Source organism: Ammospiza nelsoni, chromosome Z, assembly GCF_027579445.1.
Source record: "Ammospiza nelsoni isolate bAmmNel1 chromosome Z, bAmmNel1.pri, whole genome shotgun sequence".
NCBI classification, from domain to species: domain Eukaryota; kingdom Metazoa; phylum Chordata; class Aves; order Passeriformes; family Passerellidae; genus Ammospiza; species Ammospiza nelsoni.
The window spans coordinates 36618382-36644928 of NC_080669.1; the positions used below are offsets into that span (position 1 = coordinate 36618382).

The 26547-nt window shown below is 38.6% G+C and overlaps 1 protein-coding gene across 1 annotated transcript in view; it reads right to left on the reverse strand.

Annotated features, from left to right (window-relative positions):
* Positions 1-26547, reverse strand: part of ADAMTSL1 (ADAMTS like 1) — a 391268-nt gene that overhangs the window by 100779 nt on the left and 263942 nt on the right. The window contains exons 6-10 of the mRNA XM_059492542.1: positions 24311-24437; positions 18553-18627; positions 15507-15664; positions 1982-2093; positions 1225-1363 (exon numbers count right to left, since the gene is read on the reverse strand). Of these exons, the coding sequence (XP_059348525.1) occupies positions 1225-1363; positions 1982-2093; positions 15507-15664; positions 18553-18627; positions 24311-24437 (611 nt within the window). The remainder of the gene's footprint in view (positions 1-1224; positions 1364-1981; positions 2094-15506; positions 15665-18552; positions 18628-24310; positions 24438-26547) is intronic.

Here is a 26547-nt window from a genome sequence, read left to right on the forward strand (position 1 = left end):
CTAAAGCTGGTTTGTGCAGCAACCACCCTCAGTCAGGTGGATACATAGCGCCACAATTTTCTTAAGTATCCTTTTACTCATCAGGACATCTTTTCTCTTTGACAACCTCCAGAAATCTGAAGTGACACAGCAACTTTTTCAGTGACACTTGCTTGAACTCACAATATCAGAGTTGGTAAGAAATAAGCCTAGAGGGAAAGGAGCTGGTGATAATATGGCTTTAGGGCATCCTTGTCCTGTCTGCTGGGTAATGCTTAACCACCTTTTGGCAAAGCCACACAAGACAACCAAAGATTTAGACTGCACAAATAAATGCTTGCTGCTTATTGAGTGGCTGCAGATGGACTCCCACTGAAGTTCAGAGCAATCAGTGCAACAAATGATTGGTCTTTTTTGTGGTTTTCTTTCTTTTCTTATACATGAGAAATCTGACTATCTGATCATACTATTTTTATTGTTAATCTTCTGAGGAAGAATGCACAGCAAGTTCCACCCTAATACCAGGAAGAATATCTTTACTGTGCAGTGCCCGTGAACTGGCACAGATTGCCCAGAGAGGTTGTGAAGTCTCTCTCACTGGGGATGTTCAAGAATCATCTGGACACAATCCTGTGCCATGCGCTCTGGGATGACCCTGCCTGAGCAGGGAGGTTGGACCAGACGACCCCCGTGGTCCCTTCCAACCTGACCCATTCCATGATTCTGGGGGCAGCAGAGAACAGACTTTCATGCAGGGCCAAAGGACATTGTTAACTAGAGCAAAATCACTCGTTACATTTTACAAGCTGCCATAAATGCAAGCAGACTTTTCATTAAGGAGAAAATTTAGAAAACAAAACCTAACCAACTCATAAAAATTGTTCATCTAAGTGTGATGACAATAATTTTCCTGCAAAGAATTTTTCCATCTCACTAACACTTAAGAGACATGTATTCAGCACGTGAATTCAGGGCATGGGGATGGTATCATGGAGCATTTGTTTTCTCATACTTGGTAACAATTAATGAGGCAAAATACATTCTCAGGGGAAGAAACAACCATTTCAAATCAGTCTTTGCTCTCTGTAGGTGCTAAATAGGTGTTCTACACTGCGCATTTGTAGAATGATAGAGAGGTTGAATAATGTATGATAAATGACACTGTGAGAAATAGAAACAGAATATTCTCCTATTTTATTTTACCCCTTTAGGGCTCAGTCTCCCTTAAAATTAAAGCCAACTGACCTTGCAGGACAAGGATCCAGATTACACTCTTGAAGTTTTGGCTTTGGCTTGATATTTTCAGGATAATAGTGACAGTATTGATCTGCTACTACCCGATTGCTTCTCAGATCAAAGCACTCAGCAGATGTCAGTTGATAACCTGCGATACCAGAGGAATAAATAACATGAGATGTGATATTCTTCCTGTCTGGCTCTGAAGTGTATCTAAGTTCTGGTTTGGAAAAAAAAGTTAATTTCAGCTTGCTTCAGTGCTTTTGGACATAACAGATGTTGTTTTACAGGCCAGATTGAAAACAGCAATGTAAATTACACGTAGTAGGAAACAGAAGATAACCAGTATGGTCAAACAAAAATTCAGAAGTCTAGAAAAATCAAAGAAAAACAAAGGCTGAGGTTTCTTAGTCACCAAGAATTGAGCCCTTAGTTTCAGTATAGAGAGTAAACTGCTGGTAGGAAAAGGGACAAATGGAGACATCTTGTTTTACAAAATCCAGGCCCAAGTCCCATCAGCCAAATGTCTGATAGCTACAGCACTAAATGCAGGTATGCAGCTATCAGTATGTCCTTTATCTACAGAGTCTGGCACAACACTGAAATCCACAGGCTACTATGATGTTGCTAAGTCACTCCCTTCATTTAGTTCTAATTATTCAAATTTTTAGATTCTGCCATTTTTAAGGTCCAAAACTCAGGGCAGCAGTTGGGAAAGGTCATGTATGCAGATGACAGCTTTTGAAATACAGTGGTAATTCATTACCTCCACCACAGGATGCTGAACAAGGGAAAAAATCAGTTTCCCTCCATCTGTGAATGATTGGCTGGTAGAAGATGAACTGGACTGAACTGTCAGCAGCACCAGCATAATGGATCTGAAAAAGAGTTAATATCAAAGTGTGAACCTAACACAAATGCTGTGAAGAAGTATTCCACCAAAAGCATCTTTCAGATTGGAGACATCTTGAAACTTCATGAAATACCAGATGTACTCTGCAATAGGAAAGCTAAATACAAAACCAAAGCATTGATTGGTGGCAAAATCTTGGGTTCAAAACACAGTCAAAGAAATTTCTGGGCATAAACAGGGACAATTTTGAGACCATGTTCTGAAATAATGGTACATGGCAAATGTATGATTAGTGCTACTGAATAATCTTTTAGGGACAGAGGATAGGACTGGTGCACCAGAAAATTACCTTACCCTATCTACTGTCCCTGACACATGGACATAGATTTTAGATCTTTAATGTTTCTCAAAAAACATTTTCTGAACAGTTACAATACACTGGATAGTACAGAGTAAAACATGTGAGGCTGCACTGTGAAAAATAATAAACAGTATAAAAACTTTAATTAGCCTTTTTTTTTTCTTTTCCTGAGGTGAGATCTTTATTTAATTCTCCTTTGTGGCACTGTGATTATTATGAAGTTTGTTCTTCTGCTTATTTTGCTTGTGAAAATGCTTCCTTCAGTCATAGGCATGGAATCCTGCCTGGGGCTAAGTGCATGTCAGCAAAACTGTCCTGGAGCCTAAGCCACCTGAGCTTAAAAGCTAGCATGCTTTCAGTAATAGGTGTGCTGAATGGATGTTCCACATAAACAAGAGTTTGTAGTGCACAAGGACTGCAATAGGAGAGACCTTCACACTGGTAAAGCAGTACCACTTGCAGCCTGCCCAGTAAAAAATCCTTCCTGTTTGATATCTATGCTGATTATTCCAGTTATGAGGACTTCAGAATCTCAGGTGGTTATCCCCTGTCCTTACCTTTATGCCTCAGCATGAACAGCTGGAAAGGGAAAAATCTGCTACTGAAAACCTCTCCTATTTGATTAATTGTCCTAGGACACAGCATTTCAGTTGCTGCTTGAGCATCTCTGCATCAGTGGCATAATGCTATCACAGTAGAGAAAACTGCCAAATCACATCTAGAAAGGATGGACCCTTGTCCAAGACAGTACCACTGCTCTCAAGACCAATCCTCCCACCTTTTTTTTTCAGACAGCTTAAACTGTTTGACCACTGCCTCCTTTTCCTCTTTTTCCTCTCATGTTTCAAATGAGTCTCCTAGTTTTGGAAACACAATTTTTCCCTTACTCTTCTCTCCTTCCAAACACCAAGAGACACTGTCAAAGAATGGTCTGTGAAACAGAAGCAAAAATATAACAAACTGAGATGAACTTTGTAACTTGGGTTGTTTGTTTTGTTTTTCCCTGTAGACGGACAGCAAGATGATTACAAACCAAGATATATCTTGAAGAGCAGGAGGAGGGCAAGAATGTCGATGTGTGTACGAGGTCTGGTCCACTGAGACTAAGGCTGCCCTTTTCTAATTAAACAGTGATGTCAATTCTCAAAAGGAAAAAAACCCAAACCAGCTGTAGCAATACAATTGCTTCAGCAAATGGGAGGCCTTTTGAACAGATCAATATTGTTTGAATGTGTGTGTCAGAAACAGGATACTTAATTCCTTGTGAGGGGACGGTGCATTAATTACACACTTCACAAGGGTCTTTCCAGGCTCATGAAAGCTTCAGGCACTCCTGGGAAAAACGTTCTGTTGTGCTGGAAGCCATCTGGGGAGGTCTCTGATCTCAATGTGCAGGAAAGGCATTCTCTGGGGAGAATTCTGCTCTTACTCTTTGTTTTTTAAGGATCATCAGCGATTCCTAAACTCAGATCTACCCAGCAGTACAGTCTGCAGTGAATCGTTAAGAACAGAGCAAGAGCTCACACATGGGCTACTATAAAATGAAGGGCAGGAAAAAGGAGTTTACATTGAAAAAAAAAATCGGGAAGAAAGAAGAATTCCTCTCTCTCTGCAGACTATTCCTGCATGTTTGGAGTTATCTGTCTGTTTTGACACAGAGAAAAGACAGATGTACCATCTTTTCCAGTTTACTGTGGAAGTCACTAATACAGCCATGACAACAACATAGGTGAGGAAGAATTACAATGAGCCACAGTCATAAGCTCAAATTATACACAATAAGCAAATAAAAGAAGCATACACAATATTGTGCATTTTTGAGGGGTATTGTAAGCAGAAGAGGAACAATAACTTGTGATTCCACATAGCAAAAACTTCTTTTTGATGTTTAGTGCTTGTTAGAGCTAAGATCTTTATCCAGGAAAAAACTTGAGCTACTTGAGCCCTGAAAAACTCAGAGTGAGAACTGATAGTTAATGCTGTAAGAAATGTTGTGGTTTGGCTGCACAGAGCCAGCTCCCACACCCTGAAATACTCAGCTCTGTAGTATGATGAAATTTTTTACCTTTGCAGTATTAGCAATATCCTTGTAGCTATGAGAAGTTCCAAAGATCCAAACAGAGATGGCCATCACCTGAGACTCTTAAGCTAGCCCTCTAAATAACAATGAGTCTTGCACAAGTAGATAACTGAACTAGAAAAGTAGCAACTGATGGTTATATTTGCAAACAAAATCCTATCTAAAGTTATTAATAGCTGAAGTCAGAAGTACCCAGATCTTGCAGAGCACTCATCCCTGCATTTGTGAATGGCAACTCCCCAGATATCATCCTTGCCTTCCTTTAACTTTCAGGGGAATTGGGAGCATTCCTAACATCAGAGCAGCCCTTACCAGTTTCACAGAATCAGCAAATCACAGAATGAACTAGGTTGGAAAAGACCTTTGAGATCATCAAGCCCAACCTATGACCTAACACCTCCTCATGTAAACCACTGCAGTGAGTGCCCTGTCCAGTCCTTTTACAAGTATCTCCAGAGAGTAACTCCACCACCTCCCTGGGCAGACTATTCCAAGAAGTGATTCCCTTAATCACTCTTTTAATGAATAAATTTTTCCTAATGTCTAGCCTAAACTTCCCCTGGCACAGCTTAAGACCTTGTCCTCTTGTTCTGTCACTGTTTTCTGTCACCTTGGCCTTCTTGGCCACCTGGGCACACTGCTGGCTCATGTCCAGTTGGCTGTCGACCCTAAAGAATAGCACCAGTCATCTGTGGAACTGGTTAAAACTAGAGTCTTCAGATTATCCACTGTTTAGCCTACAGTCACTATCAACAGAGATATCTTTTTTCTCTGTTGAAAGACCTTGGGAAAAAAATATCTCTTTTAGACATTTTTGACACTAATTTTTCTAATTCCTCTCTAGGATGCTGCAAGAGAAGTACAAACTGTTGCTCAGCAGACTTGGTTTGGTTCATGTCACAGAAAGTCACAAGAAAACAAGAAAATTAAAATTTGAACACAAAAAGGTGTGTAACCTTTTTGAGATATTCTGACCTGCTCTTTGAACAGGAGACTGCAACATCTGACTTCACCCTTGCACTTTTCTGGTTTTTCCTGTAGCTCCAAAATTTTATTAGTTCACATAAAACCAAACAAGTAAAGTTCCCAAAAGCCCGACCACTTCTTGCTTAATTTTGGCAGTGTATGCCTGAACCATTTCTTTTTGTTCTCTGAAGAACATATGGCCTGATCTACAAAACTGCAGTGGTTTACTTGGACAGTTTCAGAATTTAATCAGCACTTTATAACCAGCCGTCATAACCAAGTAATTATTAGCGTTACTTGTACAGCTGAGCCATGAAAAGTGCATTCAATAAAATGTTCTCATTGTATACAGTTAGGGGTAGATGAGGAGGAATGACACCATTTCTTTCTCGTGTGTGTGTGTTCCAAAATGGGGACAGAGAAAGGGAATTATTGTTTTGTACCTCAGAATCATAGAATCATGAAGGTTGGAAAGGCTTCCCAGATCATGGAGTCCAACCTTCGATCAAAAATCACCATGCCAACTAAACCACAGGACTAAGTACCATGTCCAGTTGTTTCTGGAATATTTTTAGGGAAATTGAGTCCACCACTTCCCTGGGCAGATGATTTCAATGCCTATCTACCCTTCCATTGAAGTTCCTCCTGATGTCCAACCTGAACCTCCTCTGGTGCAGCTTAAGCCTGTGTCCTCCTGTCCTGTCAGTGATTGCGTGTGAGAAGAGACTGACTCCCACCTGGCTACAGCCTCCTTTCAGGCAGTTGTAGAGAGTGATAAGGTCACCCCTGAGCCTCCTCCTCCCCAGCTCCCTCAGCTACTCCTCACAGGACTTACTCTCTAGGCCATTCACCAGCTTTGCTGTCCTCCTCTGGAAGTGCTCCAGCAAATTTTGTCTTACACAAATTGATCTGGTCGGCTACGAACTGGCTCCATGCCACCATGCTTATTAGATAAGTTCTAATGGATTCTCCCATATCATTCTGATTCCAATTCTGATCCTGAACGGTTTCTGCAAGTTCCACATACCAAATCATCAGATTGATACTAATGAAAGTAATGAATGAGAAATCTGACAAATGTAATTTTGTGCTTCTCATGTCAGTATAAAAATACCCTACCTAGAGTGCCTCAATATTGCTGGTTGTATTCCTGGTTCAGTATTGCAAGAGATAACTTGCGCTGAAAAATAAAGGAGGATGTACAAGAGATTTGTTGCTGTTAATAATTTGTTCTTGAAGGAAATAGAAGCCAGACATTGTAATGGGAAAACAAGTTTACAAGACTGTTTAAAATAACATAAAAAGCACATAAATGTAAATAATGAGAGATGCTGAAGGCTTTCAAGCACAGGTTTTAAGACAGCACTACCCCATAACATCTCTGAGTTTGTTTTGTCCTTCCCTTGGAATGCTGAAAGGATTTCTGCCCTCAAGGTCCAGGGAAGATATCTACTTAGATATCTGCATTCACGTCCCCTGACTGTGATAGTCCTGTGTTGGATCAGCTGGGATTTAGGGCACTCCCTCTTATGAAAGTCAGCTCCATCTCTTGCTTGTCAATTTAAGCCTCTAAATCAACCAGAGAAATCACTCTGAAATTACCTTGTCACTGATTTACATATTTTACAAAGTATCTCTGACTTGGAACTTGCTCACCCTGCCTCAATCTTGGATTAAACAGTATTCCTTTAGGTGATAAATCTGTTAAAAAGCTTTTAGATTAATTCTCTCACAAAGCCAAGATAGAAAGAAGGTTCAAATCTTTCACCAGTTCCATTATTCTGCCCAAACGAGGAAGAAAAAGAGAAAATCACTCCAGTGGATTTGCTAGGATAGCTGGCAGTAATGGAACCTGCAGTAGCAGCTATAACAATTAACAACCTGTAGAGAATCCACTAATAAGTGCAACAAATATGGATGTTTCTCAAATGAGAAGACCAAAATTGTTCCAAGGAACAAAAGGCAACCCCAAATACCCCAAAACCAGATGTGTTGCATCTGTGCTTTGATACCAACATCCCAGTCATTGTGGAAAGACCATTTCACCACCATCAACAACCAGGGTAATAGAATTCACCTTCAAATAAGCCACCTTAATCCTCACTGCAGAATATTTATGAAATAATTTATTAATGGAAATAGCAGATAAATCAATGTAAAAAGAGGATCGTATTGTGATAAAAATAAAATTAACTAATTGAAAGGGCATTTTTTGCCACACACAAATTATTAAAATTGTGAAAAATGAACAAGGTTGGCAACAAGCCTTCATAGCACTAAAAAGTGACTGATTTTTAAGAAATATAGGTAAACAAAAATTACAGAATAAGAAAAGAAAAAAATTACAAATAGCATTTTTTCAGAGCAATAGAAAATTACATGCCTAAGAAACTGTCTCTACTGCCTTAAAACCTACCAGTACATTTCAGATCAGCAGTATTTTAAAGAAGTATGTAAAATTAATGGTAACACATCTTCAGATCCAAACAGCATCCACCCAGTAATTTCAAATGATGTACTGGTTGAGCACAGGAACCACAAATCCAAATCACATTTGATCATATTCAGTTTACTTACATGCATAAACTGTGGTTTCAAACACATAAATATAAGATAGAAATTTTTAACAGTTTTCAGAAGGCGCAGTGCGCAATGTCTAACGAACAAAACTTCAGTCCAGTATCTTCTAGCTCAGTTATTGGGTGAGTAGATAGAATGCAAAAAGAAAACACAACTTCAGTAGTACCCTGAGAAAGATCATTTTCCTGAGAACTTTGACAAAAAAAATAAATGTAGTTTTAATCTAAATCTAAAATTCTTCTAGATTTTTCCTAGGTCCCTCACCAAAGGTCCTAGACAGATCCTCCTAGAAGATATTCCCATGAACTGATGACTGGGTAACAAATAATGGTCCAACAACCTGCTCTTGCACTGGATGAAGGACTGTGGAATCCATCAGGGACACATGCTACGGCATGAGCTGTTAGCCAGACGCACAGATGAGCAGGATAAAGGGTCAATCATGAGCTTACCAAGTTTGCTAATGAAAAAGCTTATGAGTGGTGCCTAAAATGGAAACCATCTGGGAAAGCACCCAAAGTTTTGACAGACTAAAATGTGAGTTCAGTAAAAAAAGAAATAACGCCTATGGGAAACCCCAATTAACTATATATGCTAATTATTTAAAAACTGTTGTCCACATTAGCTTTTACTATTCAGAATCATAGTAAGGTTGTTTTAGATATTCCTCTGGACATATCAGCTCAGGATGCAGCATCAGTTAAAAAGATCAATAGAATTTTGCAGAAAGGAAGAAAAACAGAGAGAAAAGTACACAGCCAGGTAAAATCTATTTGTCCTGATTATTATGTGTACAGAATCATAAAACTATTAAGGTTGGAAAAGACCTCTAAGATCATCCAGTCCAACCACTAACTTGACACTGCCAAGTTCACCACTACACCATGTCTCTAAGCACCACATCTACTCAGTTTCTGAACACTTTCAGTGTGGGTGATTCCACTACTTCCCTGGGCAGCCTGTTTCAACATTTAATCAGCCTTTTGGCCATGAAACCTTTTCTAATGCTTAATCTATAGCTCCCCTGCCACAACTTTAGGCCATTTCTTTCTGTCCTATTATTTGTTATGTAGGAGAAGAGACTGACCCCCACCTCATTACAACTTCCTTTCAAGTAACTGTAGAGTTTAAGTTCACTCTTTTTCAACATATATATTTATGTAAAAATATCTCTTTATATAAAATAGACATTAAATAATTTTATTACATTTTATTAAACTATAGATCTATTGACAGGAAATTTATTCTTTCAAAATATCCATCTATGTAATTAAACACTAGTCACAAATACATTTTTATGTGTATTTTAAAAATTGTGACTGTATAATCACATTGAAATCAGGAAAAAAACAGAGAATGGAAATAAGAATAAACTTTTTATGGAACATCTTTGATAAAAAGTAAAGATTAAATCGAGTAAGACATAAAAAAGATGCTGATCTGTTGGAACAAGTTCAGAGGAGGTACATGAAGATGACCAGAGGGCTAGAACACCTCTCCTATGAGAAAAGGCTGAGACTGATCCCTTATGATTTTTATCTTTTTTCTTTCATATATTCTCTATGTGTTCTTTACACATACACTTGTAGCTTTGTAGCCTATTATTGTAACTTGCCTTCAGTATTTTCCTAAGCAGAAAGACAAAGCATGTTCCAAAGTCTGCTCCCTATCTTGGCTCTTTCTGGAAACTGGGGCTAAAAAACAGCTCTTTGAGACAAATTTTTATCAAAAAAGTTTAGGGCTATCTAAGGGGGAAGGATTTAGAAGGGGCTTGGACTGGGGGAGGAACTGCATCACCACTGGTGCTCCTAATCTGTGATTTTTGTCAGGCTAATTTGCTAAAGTTCTGTATTCAGTATTCTGTAATCTGTATTCACCCTGTGTGGGTGGGCTTTTGTGGTAATTTTCCACATTTCCCCTTGGAGGTCCCCAATAAAGACCAGCCTTCATATTACCTCCTACACTAATATCTTGAAAGCGTATGTTGTTTCATTTTTAGGTTCCTAAGGCATCAAGACAGTTGGGGCAGTTCAGGCTGGGGAATCTGCTCCATTACAGCAGCCATTCAGTACCTAGAGGGGTTACAAGACAGCTGAAGAGAGGCTTTTGATAAGGGCATGTAGAGACAGGACGAAGAATATTTGTTTTAAACTGGAAGAGGGTATATTTCGTTTAGATATTAGGAAGAAATTCTTTTGTGTGAGCATGGTTGGACATTGTAAAATGTTGCCCAGAGAAATTGTGGATGCTCTATCCTTGGAAATGTTCAAGACCAGGCTAGATGTAGCTTTCAGCAAGCTGATCTACTAGATGGTGTCCCTGCCCTGGCAGCGGAGTTGGAGCTAGAGAATCCTTGAGGTTCCTTACAACCCAAACCATCCTGTAAGTCTAAGCAGACACTAGGAAAGAGGCAAATTATCATGGCAGAGATATCAATTACAGAAGTAAAGGAGAAAGGAGCTAAACAGTAGTAATAATTTCCTGTTTCTCAGAGTGGGAGAACCAGAAAGAATCAGTGAAAGTATTGCACCAAGTTCTGAACAATGAGATGCATTCCTCATTTTACACAGGGTATCATTCATTAAGGAAATCACTGCAAGGCCTAAAGGTCAAATATATTGATTAGGAAAATGATTATGTTCTACATACTGTTAACTGAAGTAATTTATAGTGAACAGAAAAAAAAAGGTTGATATGAAATAAAAGCTGCACATTGTTTTGAAAAGATCTAGGTCATGGTTTTCCATAAATTTCACCTCATTTGCCAAGAGAGAAGAAAAAATAATTTTCTTGAACTTGCCACAAGATCTCGTCAAGATAATTAAGGATTGCACCTCTTTTCAGGCTGATCATTACTTGTGAATTTGACCTAGAAATTATTACAAAAATTGTATATTTTTTGGATATGAGGAGATCAGATTGGGTGATTTTTATGACTATTACTTGGAAAAGTAGCATTGAATATAAACATAGGTTGATAAAAACCATTGATATAGACATGCTTCCAGCTAAATCCCATTTGCAGTGCGCCAAAATGACCTCAGGAAGACCCATATCTCAAGAGGTGCTTTTGCTTTAGAACAAATTGACAATATTCTATGTATCTCTTCTAGATGCACAAAAGCTGAATCAGTTACACCAAACTTTAACTATTACTATTTCTGTTTACTCAGCTTTAATTCTATCTCATCTACTTCCAGGAGCACCATCTTAATCCCAAGCTGTCAGTGCTTCCAAGATTCACCACTTCCCACCTAATAGGAAGCCTTCTCCCAGATATGAGGTATAATGTCTTCTGGAAACATCTGCCAGCATCAGAACTAAATTGCACAGAAGAGCTTTACTGTCCTCACTCCCAATCCTCATATGATAATACCTCAAATATTCAACAATATGTGAACCATAAACAGTAGCTCTTTGCTGCTCAAGCAAATTTGCATCATTTGGCCTCTGCCTTAAAGCCAGTGCTGAAATAAATTTTTTCATGCCACAAAGTAAATCACGGTGTGCTCCTTGCTCAAAGTAACATTTAATCCAATCCTGGCCCTAGACTGAGAAGGCCCATCAACCTCTCTGCCAGCTGGCTGCCTGTACATTCATTATCTCCTGCATGCCCTTGCAAGTCCCAGGAAGTCTAGACTAAGTCCCAACCTTATTTTCTTTTGCTAACCTGGATTGTTATCAAATGCACTTATCTCACCAGCACTTTCTGCCAGTGCTAGATTGCAGCTGAGCCAACAGCTGTCTGGCTAGCTCTGGAGTTCTGCGTAATTCAGCATCCACTTTTGAGATGCATTTTATGACTTTTTGGACAATTGGTGGCCAAAGCCCTAATTTCAGCAGTAACTCTGCGCAAGTGAACCCGGTCCACTCCATTTCTTAATCAGCTAGCAGCATACCCCAGCCACCAGCACAAAAAAAAAAAAGAACCAGACAGTCTCTCCTGGCAGCAGCACTTAGCCAAGGCTTGTCAGTCCTAGCACTACAAAAAGACAACATCAATATAATGCAATCCTAATCTAAATACCTCTAAAAGCCTCCAGACGAACATTTGTACAAATCAACTTTATGCATCCCTCATGCAAAGGACTTGGTCTGGGCAAACACTATGACTACCTCATCAATGCTAGGGATTTCAAACCAAAATAAACATAGTCCAGCCTAGATCTAGGCCTACAATTATTTATCCTCCAAACCAAACCCAAGCCTAGATAATGCCCTTCACTAGACCCTGTTTTAAACTCCATGGTCTTTGCTGGCTCACACCTCAGCCACAGGATTAAGGCCCTAGCAGTGCAACAATCAGCCTGTGAAGCAGATCCTAACAGGCTGCCAGCCTCACTCTTCACTGGCAGCTGCTATTGGTGGTTCCTGTAAGCCTGCCACTAATGCATTTCATATTTGCCACCAATGCATTTCATTTTTACAGTTATCAGGTGATGTCTGCTCTCATTAAATGGACGCCTGTAGATCCTGTCTGACAGTACTGCTTCATCCTGCTCAAAGGGGAGCAGATGCATGATATGAACTGAGTACCCCAAGATTCTCTGTTTAGGGTCTGAAATGTACACTACCAACAGAGGAGATGTTTTAGCACAGAAAAGTGAATTATCATTGCACCAGCAACAGAGCAGATTAGGGGCAGCTCTGCCATAACAGGCAGGTCCCCCTGTGTGATATTACTACTCTTATCTCTAGAGCACAGAAACAGATTTCCAAATGAAAGTGGACCTTAATTTCTTCAGGATTATGTTAAACACAACACATTTTTCTTACAGTAAAGAAGCATTTCTATTCATGAGACCCAGAATTTTGTACTGAAAACATCAACACAGAGAAATCATCAGAATTCAGGAAAAGTAGTTCTAGTGGGATTTAAGTTTACTGGCACATTTGCCAGGTCTTCTGCCTTTCAAAAATTAACGTTTACAGTGGAGACATATTCTCAAATTATCAGTACAAAAAATAAGAACAAGAAAAGCTTTGCTCCTGCTTCAAGTTTGTGATAACAACTTTTTCTTTTAAATACAGCAGTTTTATTGAATTATTTCTACTATTTACACATCTTGTGAAAAGATTGCAAAGTGTTTTGCACAGGAGGAATGTATCATTGATTACTACACAGTAAAGAAATCCAGTAATTATACAACTCAGCTCCTCCAGGAACAGCATAAGGTTTCTTCTTGCAATTTTAAAGCACATTGTGTTACCAATGAGGAAAGTTAAGTGTCAACTCTCACACTGAGTTTCTACTTTTGAATTATATCCAAACATCTAACTTGACCTCTGAATAAGAGCATTCAGGGTGAAGTGAAAAGCCTTACAAGAATAATTCTGGGAACAATGATTCTAAAACTAGAGTTTTGGTACATCTACAAATTCACTTAGATCTGTTTGTATAAAAATCTGCCTTGGCCCAGGAAAGTAAATCTTGGCACCCAAAGGGATCCCACTTTGTAAGAAAAGCTTACTAACACCACAGAGAAATATTTATTCCGATTTTTTCAAGTAATTTAACTTCAAAACCTGAAGGGAAAATCATCATGGATTAAGCACGTACGAAAAACAATTTCCAAGCCTGACATGACTGAGAGGTAGCATCTTGGCTTGTATGCAGCTGTACACACATCTGTGCATCCTTATATCTGGTAAAATCTCACAAAATAAACATCCAAAAGAAAAAAACCTTGCTAGAAAAATAATTTAATAGTGCAGAATAATATCTGTGTTGCATGAAGGAATAGCCAAAGTATTTTCTATAGCTGTTGATTAACAATGTACTGTGATTCAAGAGAAGAGAATTTTTTAGTGCCTCATCCAATGCAAAATTTAATTCTAATCTTAGAAAAGATCCTACAACCATGAACAGTGGGTTAAGGGCTTTTGGCATCTTTTTCTATATCCCAAAAAAAGACAACGGATTTAACACCTTATGAGTCAGGTTACTTTGACTTTCAAAGGTACAAACACATAGCAGAACTCAAAATCATTTCACCTCAATTCAGCACTGTCTGTGTTGCCCATGCCTAGTCAACTTGTACAATCACATTGGTTGGACTGTCATCATTTATACAGATTACTCCTTTGATTTAACCAGCATTTCTTACCTTGCTTTGATAGAGAAGGAAATGCAAGCACTAAGGGATAAAGGTATTTTCCCTGTCATAAAAGACAACTGTGGAAAGATAGGGAAGAGAGTAGAACCCTCCTGTTGCCATTGCAAGATAATTGGTCTATGTGATTAGCTGTTTCCCATAAACATAACTATTCTGCCAGACATTCACAGACAGCAGAAATAAAACAAAGTGAGAAATATGGTTTACATTGCACTGATGTTTGCCATCTCTGTATCATCACCTCTGTAAAAGAGGTAAATGAGTTTTAAATATTTTGAATTGAACAGTATCTATTTTAGCAAGTCATCGTTGTTCGGCCATTCATAAAGGAAGGAACATATTCCTTAGTCCAGGCTTCTCCTTGTGAATGAGTCCTGAAAATTTTAATTTGCTTTTTCAGCCGCTAACATACCACGATGGACAGAGGACATTCTGCAGGACTGCGCTACTTTCCAAGCTAACCCACTCCAGCACAGCTCAGCTTAACCCAGGACAATCACTTAGGACATTTTCCAGTACACTGTTCAAACCTCTAGCTGCCATTAGCTCTAGGTTAAAGCAAATGTCATCTACCTCTGGGGCTCATAGTGAAAAATTTACATAGTCCTGGACATGATACAGGTTTTGCAGTTTTACAGCTGAAATCCTTCAGTTCCTTGGACCTACTGGAAAAGGATTTATTTTATTGCAACTCCCAAATGTTCATTTTTGTATGTTTGTTTTCCCACAGAACGTTTGCGTTGCTTCCAGCAATGTGTTTTATATTACCTGGAAGAATAGAAATGCTCTAATGGGAAGAAACAATTTTCCTCTTATTGCCAGTGCAACTAAAAGCAGGACTTCAAAATGATGCCATGACTTCTCAAGCAAAGTTATCCCTTTATTTTAGAGCTTTTCCCTTTCTTTCAGTCTTCTGTGCAATTACACTAGTATACACCCAACAAGCCATGGGCCAAAGATGTATTTTCTACTTATCACAGACAAAGATAACTGCATGTCATTGATTTATAAGTACCTCAGCAGTGCATATAGAAAGTAATCTGTCTTTTCTTGAAATGAGTTCATCTTTTCTTTTTAGGGCATATATTGGATATGCCTTTCCTGACATAAATGCAGTCTCTCTCTCCTTAAGAGTTTCCCGTGAGGCTTTCATCAGACATACAACCATAAAGAATTACATGTAGAGTTCAAGCGATAGCCTTTATTAGGCTTTGTGATAAACATCTATGGGAAAATTAAGATCTAGAAAAATCTCTTTCATCTTTCTAGCACTCCTTGTGTTGTTGTTCTTATGTTGTTCTAAGATGTCAATGACCAATGACCAATGACCCTCACCTTGACAGTAAAGTCTGCAGTGAGAGGCCCAGATATTCTTAAGATCTCCTTGTCAGGAAACTTCTGGAAATCAACGCTAGAATTTTCTACAAGGAAGGAGCCAGTGGTGCTGAGGCTGTTTTCACTCTTCACACCTTGGAGAGTCTTAGTTTCCAAATCTGACAAACAGAAAAAAATGTCAGGAAACCAGAGCATTGCAACTTGAAGTGAGAGCAGAAAAAAAAAAAACCAAACAAAAGAACCCCAAACAACAGCAAAAATTAGTAATACGGCAACTCTTTTCCCATAGTTATTTACATTTGCACACTTTCCTTTTCCTTTTTCTCTTCCATCTGCTTTTTGTCTTTGTTCAAACCTTTAACTTTTAGCTCACATTCCCCTTCTCACCCATAGGTCATGTTTTTACTCTCTTCCAGACATACTAATCCATTCCTTGTTAGGCATGTTTGCCGTTGTTTAACTCACCCTCAGTAAGTCACGCTCCTATGCGGAGCGTGACTCAGACCTTGGCCCAGAGCACTGCTAAGTTGCTGTACCCTCTTGCAGTTCAAAGGTGGGTCACTAACCACATGTTGTTGTGGTAGACATTTAACTGAAAGCAGGATATCCAGGAAAGAAAGATCAGTATGACAGCAATCCCGTTTCCTCTCCAGAAGCAGTCTGACCCATTCCAGAGGAGTAGAAGGGGAATGTGGGTGCTGAACCCTCCTGAGTTCTCCCTCTATCTCTCTCTGTATTCACAGTTCCCCAAAAGGGCATTAATTCAGTTACTGTTGTGTAGTAGCTACTTCTGATTGTCATATTAAAAGTAATGATAATTGTTTAAATAGAAGTCAACAGTCAGAAACTAGGTCTGTTTCATCATTCACCAACTCCAGATTATGCTTTACAGCACATTCACCGATAAAACGTTTCTGGTAGTTATTTAAAAACAACACGGTCTTTCACCGTGAAAGATTGTAAAGCTGCAAACCTTTCACATATATTTATGAACACACGCAGAAAAACTCTATCACAGTGAGGCAGTTAAGGCATGCTATTAATCTATGATGGAGATATATTTTCAAAGACAATTAAAGAAAAAAAGTTTTTATTTGCATGTATTGAGTTTCTAATTAGGGAACAAAAATGCATTTGCAGTAATTTCACTGCTTTTCATTATGGATTAAGGGAACTAATTAAGGAAGGAAGTTGCCGAGGCAGTACACTAAGAATTTTCACTGTAATGATGAATTCCTTGGTTTTCAGTGATACCAGTCTCCTCCTTTGTGATGCACTTGGCCATCTATTTGTTTTTGGCAAGGCTGCAAGCATCAGGAATAAAGATGGTTTTAAGACTTGTGTATATATAATCAGCCTCCTGTTGACTTCTCCCACAACCGAAGTTCACAGGGGAAAATACTCCCTCCCCCTGAAACTGACTGTAGCTCATACATATATAAAATCCTTTGATGAGTGAACAGAAAGATTCAAGGAGACATCTGAAACAAGAAAGAGATATATTTGGACATATTCATGTTTACACAGTGCAGTTAATCTAAATCTCAACCAGTGACTGAGGCAGACCTTGCTGATTCAAATCTTTTTGTAATGAAATATGATACAGCCTGAGTGAAGCTTTAGATCCATCTCTCCAGAAAATCTCATCTCTCTCTGAGCTGTCTTATAGCTCAATTTCACTGAAACAATAACAAAAGGACAAAATTTTCTACCTTGGAAGAGAATATCCATATCAGAAAAGAAGACAAGAGAGAAAGGAAGAGTGCATGTCATGTACTGGGAAAATAATATCAGCCATACTGGAGCAGCTCAGGAATACACAACTTAAAGTTGAGGTACAGGCAGCATTTGAACTTTTAACAAAAACTTATTACATTTTTTGCTTGGTCTATAACCTGTAATTTGCTGGTCTTTATGCACAGCTTTAAATCTGAAGAACTCAGTGTTTTCTCAACACAAGGAGGGAGCCATAGTACAGCCCCAGTAAGCCATCACTTATTTTGATATAGTGTATGAAATTGTGAGGTGAAAGAAAATATGAAGGCAGCGAAATTATTTGGTGTTTCACATCTTTGCTGACGCTCGTATTTGTACCTACACTGACAAACACAGAAGATGTAAATGGTGTGCACGGCAGAAAATTCCTAAAGACTTTTGGAAAAGGGAAAGGGTAGCCTGACTTATCTTACAACAATTTGTGCTACTGAGAGGTCAAGCAGTACAGATTGGGTCTTTATTCTGACAGTAAATCATATTTACTAATACTCTAATATTAATTTCCTGCAGATAAGAAAGGAAGCAGCTTGTGAGCAGCTACTGCACTGGAAGATGAGAGAGAGGGGTGCCAGGAGCTTCTATTCATTAAACAAATGGATTTGCCTTCAGCTCTAGCAGAATATTCTCAAATCCTGAGACTCCTTCCAGGAAAGACAGATATACAGCTGCTGGGATACACAGATGAAGCAGGAAAGTGTTATAGCCAAATGATGGGCTAGCAGAACTCAGTGGTCTTAACTCCTTGGAGCAATATCACTGCTAAAGAACAAGGTTATATTTTTGTATGTGGTTTCAGATCTTTAGAGTGAGATTTTGTGTGTGTGTGCATGTGCACACACACAGTGTGAATGCATATGTGTATCTAGGGGAGAGAGAAAGATCATAACAGAAATGTGTTAATGTCATGAGCAGCTTGGTGGCTGAGCTCAGCTGCAGGGAAGCTGATACTTTACTGTTCTCAATATTTCTTCACTCAGTGGTATGTACTTTATTAATTTTAAACAAAAGCACTTGACACCAAGTGAGCCAGCCAAAGGATAAGCAAACAGAAATGACCGAAAAATTATGGAAGGCCGGTTGGCCAAGGTCTGCTTTGAAACGAGTGTACCACTGAGATAACTGGGTCTGAGGAAAACTTCTGAGAGCAGGACTCATCTGTGTGTTGAAATCAGTAATGTGAGAGAGGGAAACCAGACACCACACTGTAAACAGAGCACTGCAGATTACCAAGGCTCTCTTAAACAAGGGGACACCAACTCCTTCTACTTACATAAATGATCAGGTCCTTTCAGCACAAGGCGAATTTGTCTACTTCCATAGGGAATAGCAACCACTGTATCATCCACTGTGGGAATGCAAAAACACACGGAGTAAATAAGCAAGGAAATTCCCATCTGTTTTAAAATAAGCATTGAAATAGGTGTTTACAAGGCAGTCAAAAGAAAAACCTTAGGACCAATTAAAAATTCCAAGACTTATTACTAAAAATCTGGAAAAGGAACTTGTTAAATGTAGTAAGAACCTTCTGCTTAGAAGAATCCAAACCTGTTCATTTTATTTATTCCCAACTCCTTCACAACTATTTATGGTTTTCATAAGTAACTAGTAAGTTTCTATTTCATCACAAATCCACTTAAAACTCTCAAGTATTTTGAATCAGTGTTTGTGGTAAAGTAGAGGAGCATAAGCTTATTCTGATATTTAACCAGAATAGCTTTCCCATTTCTCACTTGACCTTTTCCCACTTAAACCCCACAGCTTCTCCATGATCCCGTCCATGACATGTGATGGTCTCCTACTGTTCTCAGGTACCCCTTTCACACCTCTTATTTTAATGACCATAAAGGCTATAATTCTGCTTCCCTTTCTACACTGCAAGCAGAAAGCCCCTGGAAAAGCAGAAGCCCTGTCATGTAAATAGGCCTTAAAGAAGAATCTTGCACCTCTGAATCCCTTGGGAACTTTGCCAACTGCATTTAAACCGAGGTGTGAATTAACATATAGGTCACATGCAGCTGTGAAAGTTAGTTAGGTCAGCATTTCTAAAGAGGCAGCAATCCCAGTAATGTCCTGAAGGGAGACACAAAGACACAGAAAGATGACACAAAATGTTATATTTGGATTATGAAGTGGTCTGCCCAGAGAATGCTGGCCTGGACTAACCAGCACATTTCATTCACCCTTCCCTGTCCTTTCTGGCTTCTTCCCATGTAACTGGAAGTTCGGAAGGAAAAGGTATGCATGCTGAAAAGGATTTTTCTGGGGAGTGAGAAGGTGGTAGATGTGAAAGGAAAAACTCTCACTATTTCTTCATTAGAACTGCTCTCATCTATGTTATGAAATGCCTTCTAGCAGGACCTACAGATCTGCTCTCCAAACTGTGTTTTTCAGATGAGGTCAACTCTGCCAATAAAAATGTTTTATCTTTCATTCAAATATATGAGTTGGGGTCTTACACTTCTGCCCAGACCTAACTGGGAAAACTCTTGGAACCCAGTTAAATCAGGATTGTCACTTAAAAGCAAAATAGTGGTTGATGTTGTCATTTTATATCAAAAGTAGAGAGCCAGCAGAGAGGGGAAACACTACCAGAAACAGGAACTCTTAAGCAATACATTCATCCATCCAAACCCATAATATCTCAAAACCTGTGAACTAGAACCCTTTTAAATTTTAAATTCTGTAACGCAGCATAGGAATTCTTGACACTCATATTTCAAAGCTTTATGGGATTAAATACTCATACTTTGTTGCCTCTTACCACCCCAGAAGTGAGACAGAAATGTAAGCAGTCTCTTTAAGTGCCACAAAAGTTGTGTGGACATTAAGACCATTCAAATTTTCAGGTGCTTCTGAACCATGTCCCATTTTCAAGTTCTGATTTGATATATTTTCTCAAACTATCCAAAATTTCAGTGTCTAAGTCTTTTGTAACTGGGCATAAACTCAACACATTTTGCTCATTCACATCTCTGATACACCACTGATTAATAAAGCTAGGAATCTTTCATATCAATACATAACTCAAATTTTCTATTTGGAAAGACAAAGATTCAACTTCTAAAAAAATAATTAAATACTTATATTCTAATATTGCTTTATTGGCACCATTCTAGCATTCAGATTCAAGATACCCAGTATGATATCCATTTTGGGGAACAACATACGTGAGTATGACACATCATTTTGCTGTGCATATACAGCATTTTTTGGACTGAGTTTGGAAAAACAGTAACTTCAATTTAAAAACCCCTAATATGAATGGCCTTTATGCAAGCCTTATTTAAAGACAGTCCCATGCCAGTATTATATCTGACTGCCTCAGTTAAACACTCTGTGCTGCAGATTTACAACTCACTGACATGTCACAGAAAACCTGGACAGTTTAAAGCCCATGTGAGCTTACATTCTCAGCCTGCACCTCCTGCCCCAGGTTACTGCTAGGACTATATTTCACCTGATCTTGAAGTTGCTCTCCATTTGAAATCCTAGCACGCTTTTTGCGAAATGCAAAGCTCAGTGGGATTTATGCTTATCACAGTTCTTCCTGCTTTCACAAAGCAGAAGCAGTGGGGATTGAAGGATAATTTCCTGAGGTTAACAGTGATAAGGAGGAGACATTTCCTGTGAGGAGAAGTGAAACTAAACAGGCTAACATTTAGTCACAGCTCTTCCCAACAATAAGCAGAGAGACAGATTGTTGAGCAGCTGTGTGGAAAAGACACAAAATGCTTTAACAGGTGGTTGGTTTTCTCGGGAGACTGTGCATAGGGAAGCAAAGGAAGGTCCCAGATAACTGAGAGGACAGTGGCTCAGGGCTGAGAAGAAAATTCAAGGTTTTAGGCAATAGTTAAATATCATGTACATAAGTCAGATTCCCATAAGAAATAAGCTTCTTCTAGTTTTGGATTTTTAGTTTGGATTTTTAATTTGGATTTTGGACAAATGGTTTGTCAGCTCTCATGGTGAAAAATGGAGTTTTTTCTATCTCCCAATTACTACTGATACTCAATGGAAATCTGGAACCACATATATTTTTGACAGCCACAACAAGAGTAATTAGGTGAATATCTAGACAGCATTATAATTTCTACAAGTTGCTTATACACTACTCTACTGTGCTAGTAGATGTCAATCTTGTTTTAGAGAAATACCAGCTTTGCACTAGGTGATTAGCAGAATGCATTCACAACTTATGGAACTAACTCTCTAGCTTCTTGGTGAATACAGAGAAGCCTGCTTAAACACATCATCTCTTCACAGGAAGGACATACAGAGTTCCCTAAAGAAGATACTAAATAAAAAAGAGAAAGATGTATTTTCTGCAGACTTCTAAAGAACCACCCAAGCCACCTAAGAAAAAAGAACATTTCTGAAATGAATGAAGGTTTTTGTAGTTTTATTATTATTGGTCTTACAAAAGCATAGACACATGTGCTTTCTTTTTCTTAAAAATGTAGGTTATAACTCAGCATCACACTACATCCTGCCCGACTATGTTTCTGTCTCTGAAGCCACTGGGACTTGTGTACTACCCCTATAAATAGTGGAGAAGCTGTTTCTGTAGGAAATGCTAAGTGTTTAAAAGCTCTATGAATTTCTTACTCTTATGCCTTTACATGATATAAACAACAGGCAAAAGGGAACCAGATGTGAGCACCAAGAGAAAATTACTTTAGTGTGATGAGCTCAAGACTGTGTTTGGAATGGTTTTGAGATATAAACAGCTTCAGAAACTATTGGGACAGCTCTGGAGTAAAGGTCAACTGTCCAACCCCTAGAACAGTCCTCAAGATTGAATACTATTCTTAGAGAAACAGAACTCCCAAGTGAGGCCAGATTTCTAGTCACTGCTGATATCTAGTCACTGATGTACATTTACTCTCTGATTTTTCTAATGCTTTTTCTAATGCAGTCTGTCTTTTAATCCCTTGTTTGAACCACAGACAAAACAGACACAATTTTAGAAAACCAGGATAATTTTATAAAGATAACTTGAAATTTAGCTATCAACTAGTGAATCCAGTCATTTAAATGACTGAATAAATAAAATGAATAAGGCCCTGATCGCAGATTTGCCTATGTATTTATGTTTATAGTGACAAATAAGCAAGATCCTGACACAGATGAAGTGCCAAGAGGGCTGGGGAAGATAAATGCAGAAAATGAACACAACAGATTTTTGAAACAATTTCAACATTTAAAATCTCGAATTTCCACAACATTTACATAAATCATTTTGAAGTCAACCACACAAAAAAAATTCATATTAATTCACACATGTGAAGGGGATTCATAACTGGTTAAGATTTTAAAAAACCCAATTTAAAAAAAGACTTACTATTCATAGATTCAAAGTTCACAGTATTGCATAAAAACGTGTATGTTTACAGCAGGGAAGGAAATAATGGCACATTATACAGACTGCACACAAAATCTAGAATTTTCCTAGCTCTGCATAACAATTACATACAGGCAAATGTGTCTGAGAAATCCATTCTCTAACTTTTCTTCACATTTATCTGAGTCTAAGATTGTGCTGTCATCTGCTCTATTACCTATATAACATTCTTTACATTTAATAGGAAGCCATTGGAAATTGGTTACTGTATTTTACTAACATTTATTCCTGTGCATAATATATTAGTAATTTTATCCTCAGTAGAGAAGAGATGAGCACCTTTTTACAAAGCAACTAGAAAAAAAAAATTAATTGCTCCTACACGAAAAGACATTTGCCAAAAACAATTCACAAACACTATTACTCAAATTTCCAAATCTGTTCCTGCTCATTGTAAAATAACTTAACAACGAGATGAAATTCCATTCCTAAATCTTTGTGAATTATTTCCTTTGTCCTCTAAAGTACAATTCTGCTTCAGAATCCTCTTATGAGGATTATTCCTTTCTTTCCTTCATACAAAACAGTTTCCCTTCCCTTCCCCTTCCCCTTCCCCTTCCCCTTCCCCTTCCCTCAGCAAACACAGAGCCACACCTGCACTGTGCTATCAGCTGCTCTGGGTGCCATAGCTACATATATGCTATATATGCTCCACACCAATGCAGTTACTCTTTGACAGAGAGAAGCTTTTGTAAAAAGCAGCTTACCCTGTTGCAAAACCCACAAGTATACACACACTGTCATCAACAGATATTACACTGTTATTTGAATCTTTAAAGTCATGTGCTATTCAGCAATTGCAAAGCTGCTCCAGAATGGTAGGACTGGTATGATTAAACTCTAAGGCTGGAGGTTTTCAGGCTAGCACATGTGATTCCTTAGGTGTGTCTACATAGACATGAAAATACACATACTTTTAAATTCTTCCTTCAAACTGACAGAACACACCCTATCTCCCATCCCAAAAGTTTTATAGCTCTATCTGTGGTGCTATAAACAGATTGAAAAAAGTCTGTCTGGGGTTCAGAATAAACTAATCCCCTCACTAGGGCACACTAATGCTACTTTACCACTCTCAGGTAAGCTGGGTCAGCATGGAGGAAAGGCCATGTTTTTCTGTAGACATCTCTCTCAAGCCTGTGTCGGCACTTTCTGACAACTTTGGTTCCTCAGTTCCCTGGAGAACTGGGCACCATGCAGAGCATGCAGACACACGTGATGCTAAGAGGCCTTGGAGACAGCACTCTGCCAGGCTGGCAACACCAGCCCCTCAGGGTTTCCCTCTGTTGTAGAGCAGCAAAAACCATTCTGTCCAGAGCAGGGTGCACTAAATCCTGTGCACAGCCAGCCAATACAGCCATCTCCTCCTGCTCTTCACAAGCAACTAGCTAGCTGAGATGGGCAATATGCTGATGGACACCTTTCCACAAGCCTCTGTCCACCCTCACAACCTGACCAGCAGTCTGAGCAAGGCTGCTTTAACCGAAGAGGCAAGCACCTGTGGGGACAACTAGACTGAACACGATTATTCAGGTACCCAAGGAAGAGTGGGGTGAAATCTAGCCTGCAGAAAATGAAAACTTCACTAAAAGGGGAAGGTGGCACTCTACCAGAAGGAACAGCTTACGTTTACTTGCAGAGATCTGGGACTTATACTGGCCTCGAACCAGCCGGCAGGTGGACCCATCTCCATTGCAGACCCCACAGTTATCTTCCTTGACAGCACTTCCCAGCTGGTGGTCACAGCCAACAATCTGGCAAGAAAGAAAGATGTGCAGTTCAATGTGAGCACTTACCGACTGACTGCTCAATCCATCTCTGCAACTAATTACTCTAAATTTCTCTCTTAACATCTCTAGAGGGCCATAAAGTACCTTAGCAATCAAAGAGGCTGAGCAAATCTGGCTGGCAGTGTGCACTGAAGTCAGGTGAGAGATAGGGAACAGGTTAGTTAGTACTCAATGGCCTTTGCAGCTCAGAGAAAGAAAAGAGTACTGTTGGAGGTTGTTATTTTAGGGCATTGTGAACATTTCTTGGTCAGAGTCCTGTCAGAAATTTCTCTTCTTAAGAGTTTCACAAAGAAAAATGCCTGAAACAGACAAAAAGACAGATAGGAAGCAGACTGATAGATAAAAGTGAAGAGCAGCATGGATCAATAGCAACACGGCTCTGAAATTTTACCTGCTATGCAGCTGGGAAAGCCATGTGGTTTTAATTATGTTTGACAATAATCCCATTCCACACCGTCAGTGCCTGTGTTCAGACATTGCAAAAGATCTGATAAAGAAGGCTGGAATGGTTGCAACAAAAGAATTGAGAGTCATTGCATGAATGTAATTACCTGCTCTTAAACTGGGTTTTTCCTACATGCAAATTGTTTAGTTAAAAATTTTGAGAGTTGAACAGATAAACTAGGTTTCTCAGTTTGCAAAAACCTTGTTATTCTGAGAAGAATCAAATAGTAATTTATAATTAAGTACATTTAAAATTAATTAATGGACTATCTGTTTAACACAGTGTTAATGTAGGCCTTTTGTTTGAACTTTTAAGTTTGACTTACAAGTTATGAATTTTTTACATAAATAATAGAAATCTAAGAAATTTAAAAAGTCCTTGCAATGTTATAATTACCTTTGTAAGTACTAGAAAATTAAAGGCCTTCTAGCATTCTGGCATTCAGAGTAAGTAATGAACAAATAATTGTCTATAACTTCTAATGAGGTTGTGCTAAGGCTCTTAGGCAAACAGAATGTATATATAAACACAGGGAATTCTAAAGAAAGTGGTTTTTAGCTTTAATTTTTCCTGCATTTCTGAGTTTTAGATGACTCTGAGAACCAGAAAATGATGAGAGTGAACAGGGCACTTATCATCAAGACTCATAAAAGCTGTATATGTAACATGCGCATTAAAACATTCATAGACTAATATTTCTTATTTGTGCAATGCTGAGTGTGCAGAATTACACATCTTTGCTAGGGTGAGGTAAACTTCGGGGTTTGACACTTGCTCTTCATTTGTCTATGAAAATGCAGTCTTTAAAAACCAGTATTTTCCTTTAGTAATTTAATTCCCATTTCTAACATCATTATTTTACTAGCTGCAGAATAGCTGTTTCTTGATTATGCCATATTGACAATATAATTAATTTAATTTACATCATTATAGATTCAAGCTTGATGAAAGCTATCATCAAATTTGTTTGATTTTACCTACTTCTTCCAGGTCAGAACTGGATCAAGCCTCCTATGCTTACACATTATATTATGATCCCTCTAAGGGAATTAATGAAGCCTAAAGAAGCAACAGTCACAAAAATTATACATTTCCTTGAAAAGCTAGCCATACCAAGACTGCAAGAGACATTTTAACAAATTAGAAACATCATGACAAATAATGGTTAGAAAACAGAAGCAAAGATAAGCCTATCTTCACTGTGATTGCTCCATACAAAACTTCCAAATACAGATATTCAAATTGTATCCATAGTACTGTGTAAGATTTCCATCTGGTTTTTTTCTAGAATTTTCCTACAGGAGCTTAACTATCTTTGATATATGCAGACTGGTATGCTTTAACTTCTGTGATTGCCACGGTGTAGAAAAGAGGGTAAAAAGGATCATTTGCATGATCGGAAAACTGAATGCCACTGCCTACAAACCAGATTCTCCTTCTAGTGCATTAGAGATCACTAGTACCCACAGCAAAAAGGGTCCTGTTGGGGAGCCAAGATAACAGAAGAAAGGTCAGAATTCCCTTTCATATCTGCTGAAAAGTGCAGTTTAGGGTGGTACACATATTTTTATGCCTTTGCCTGTTTTGAAAAGAATATGCGAACTGTTTGGATAGGAAATTGGCAGGATT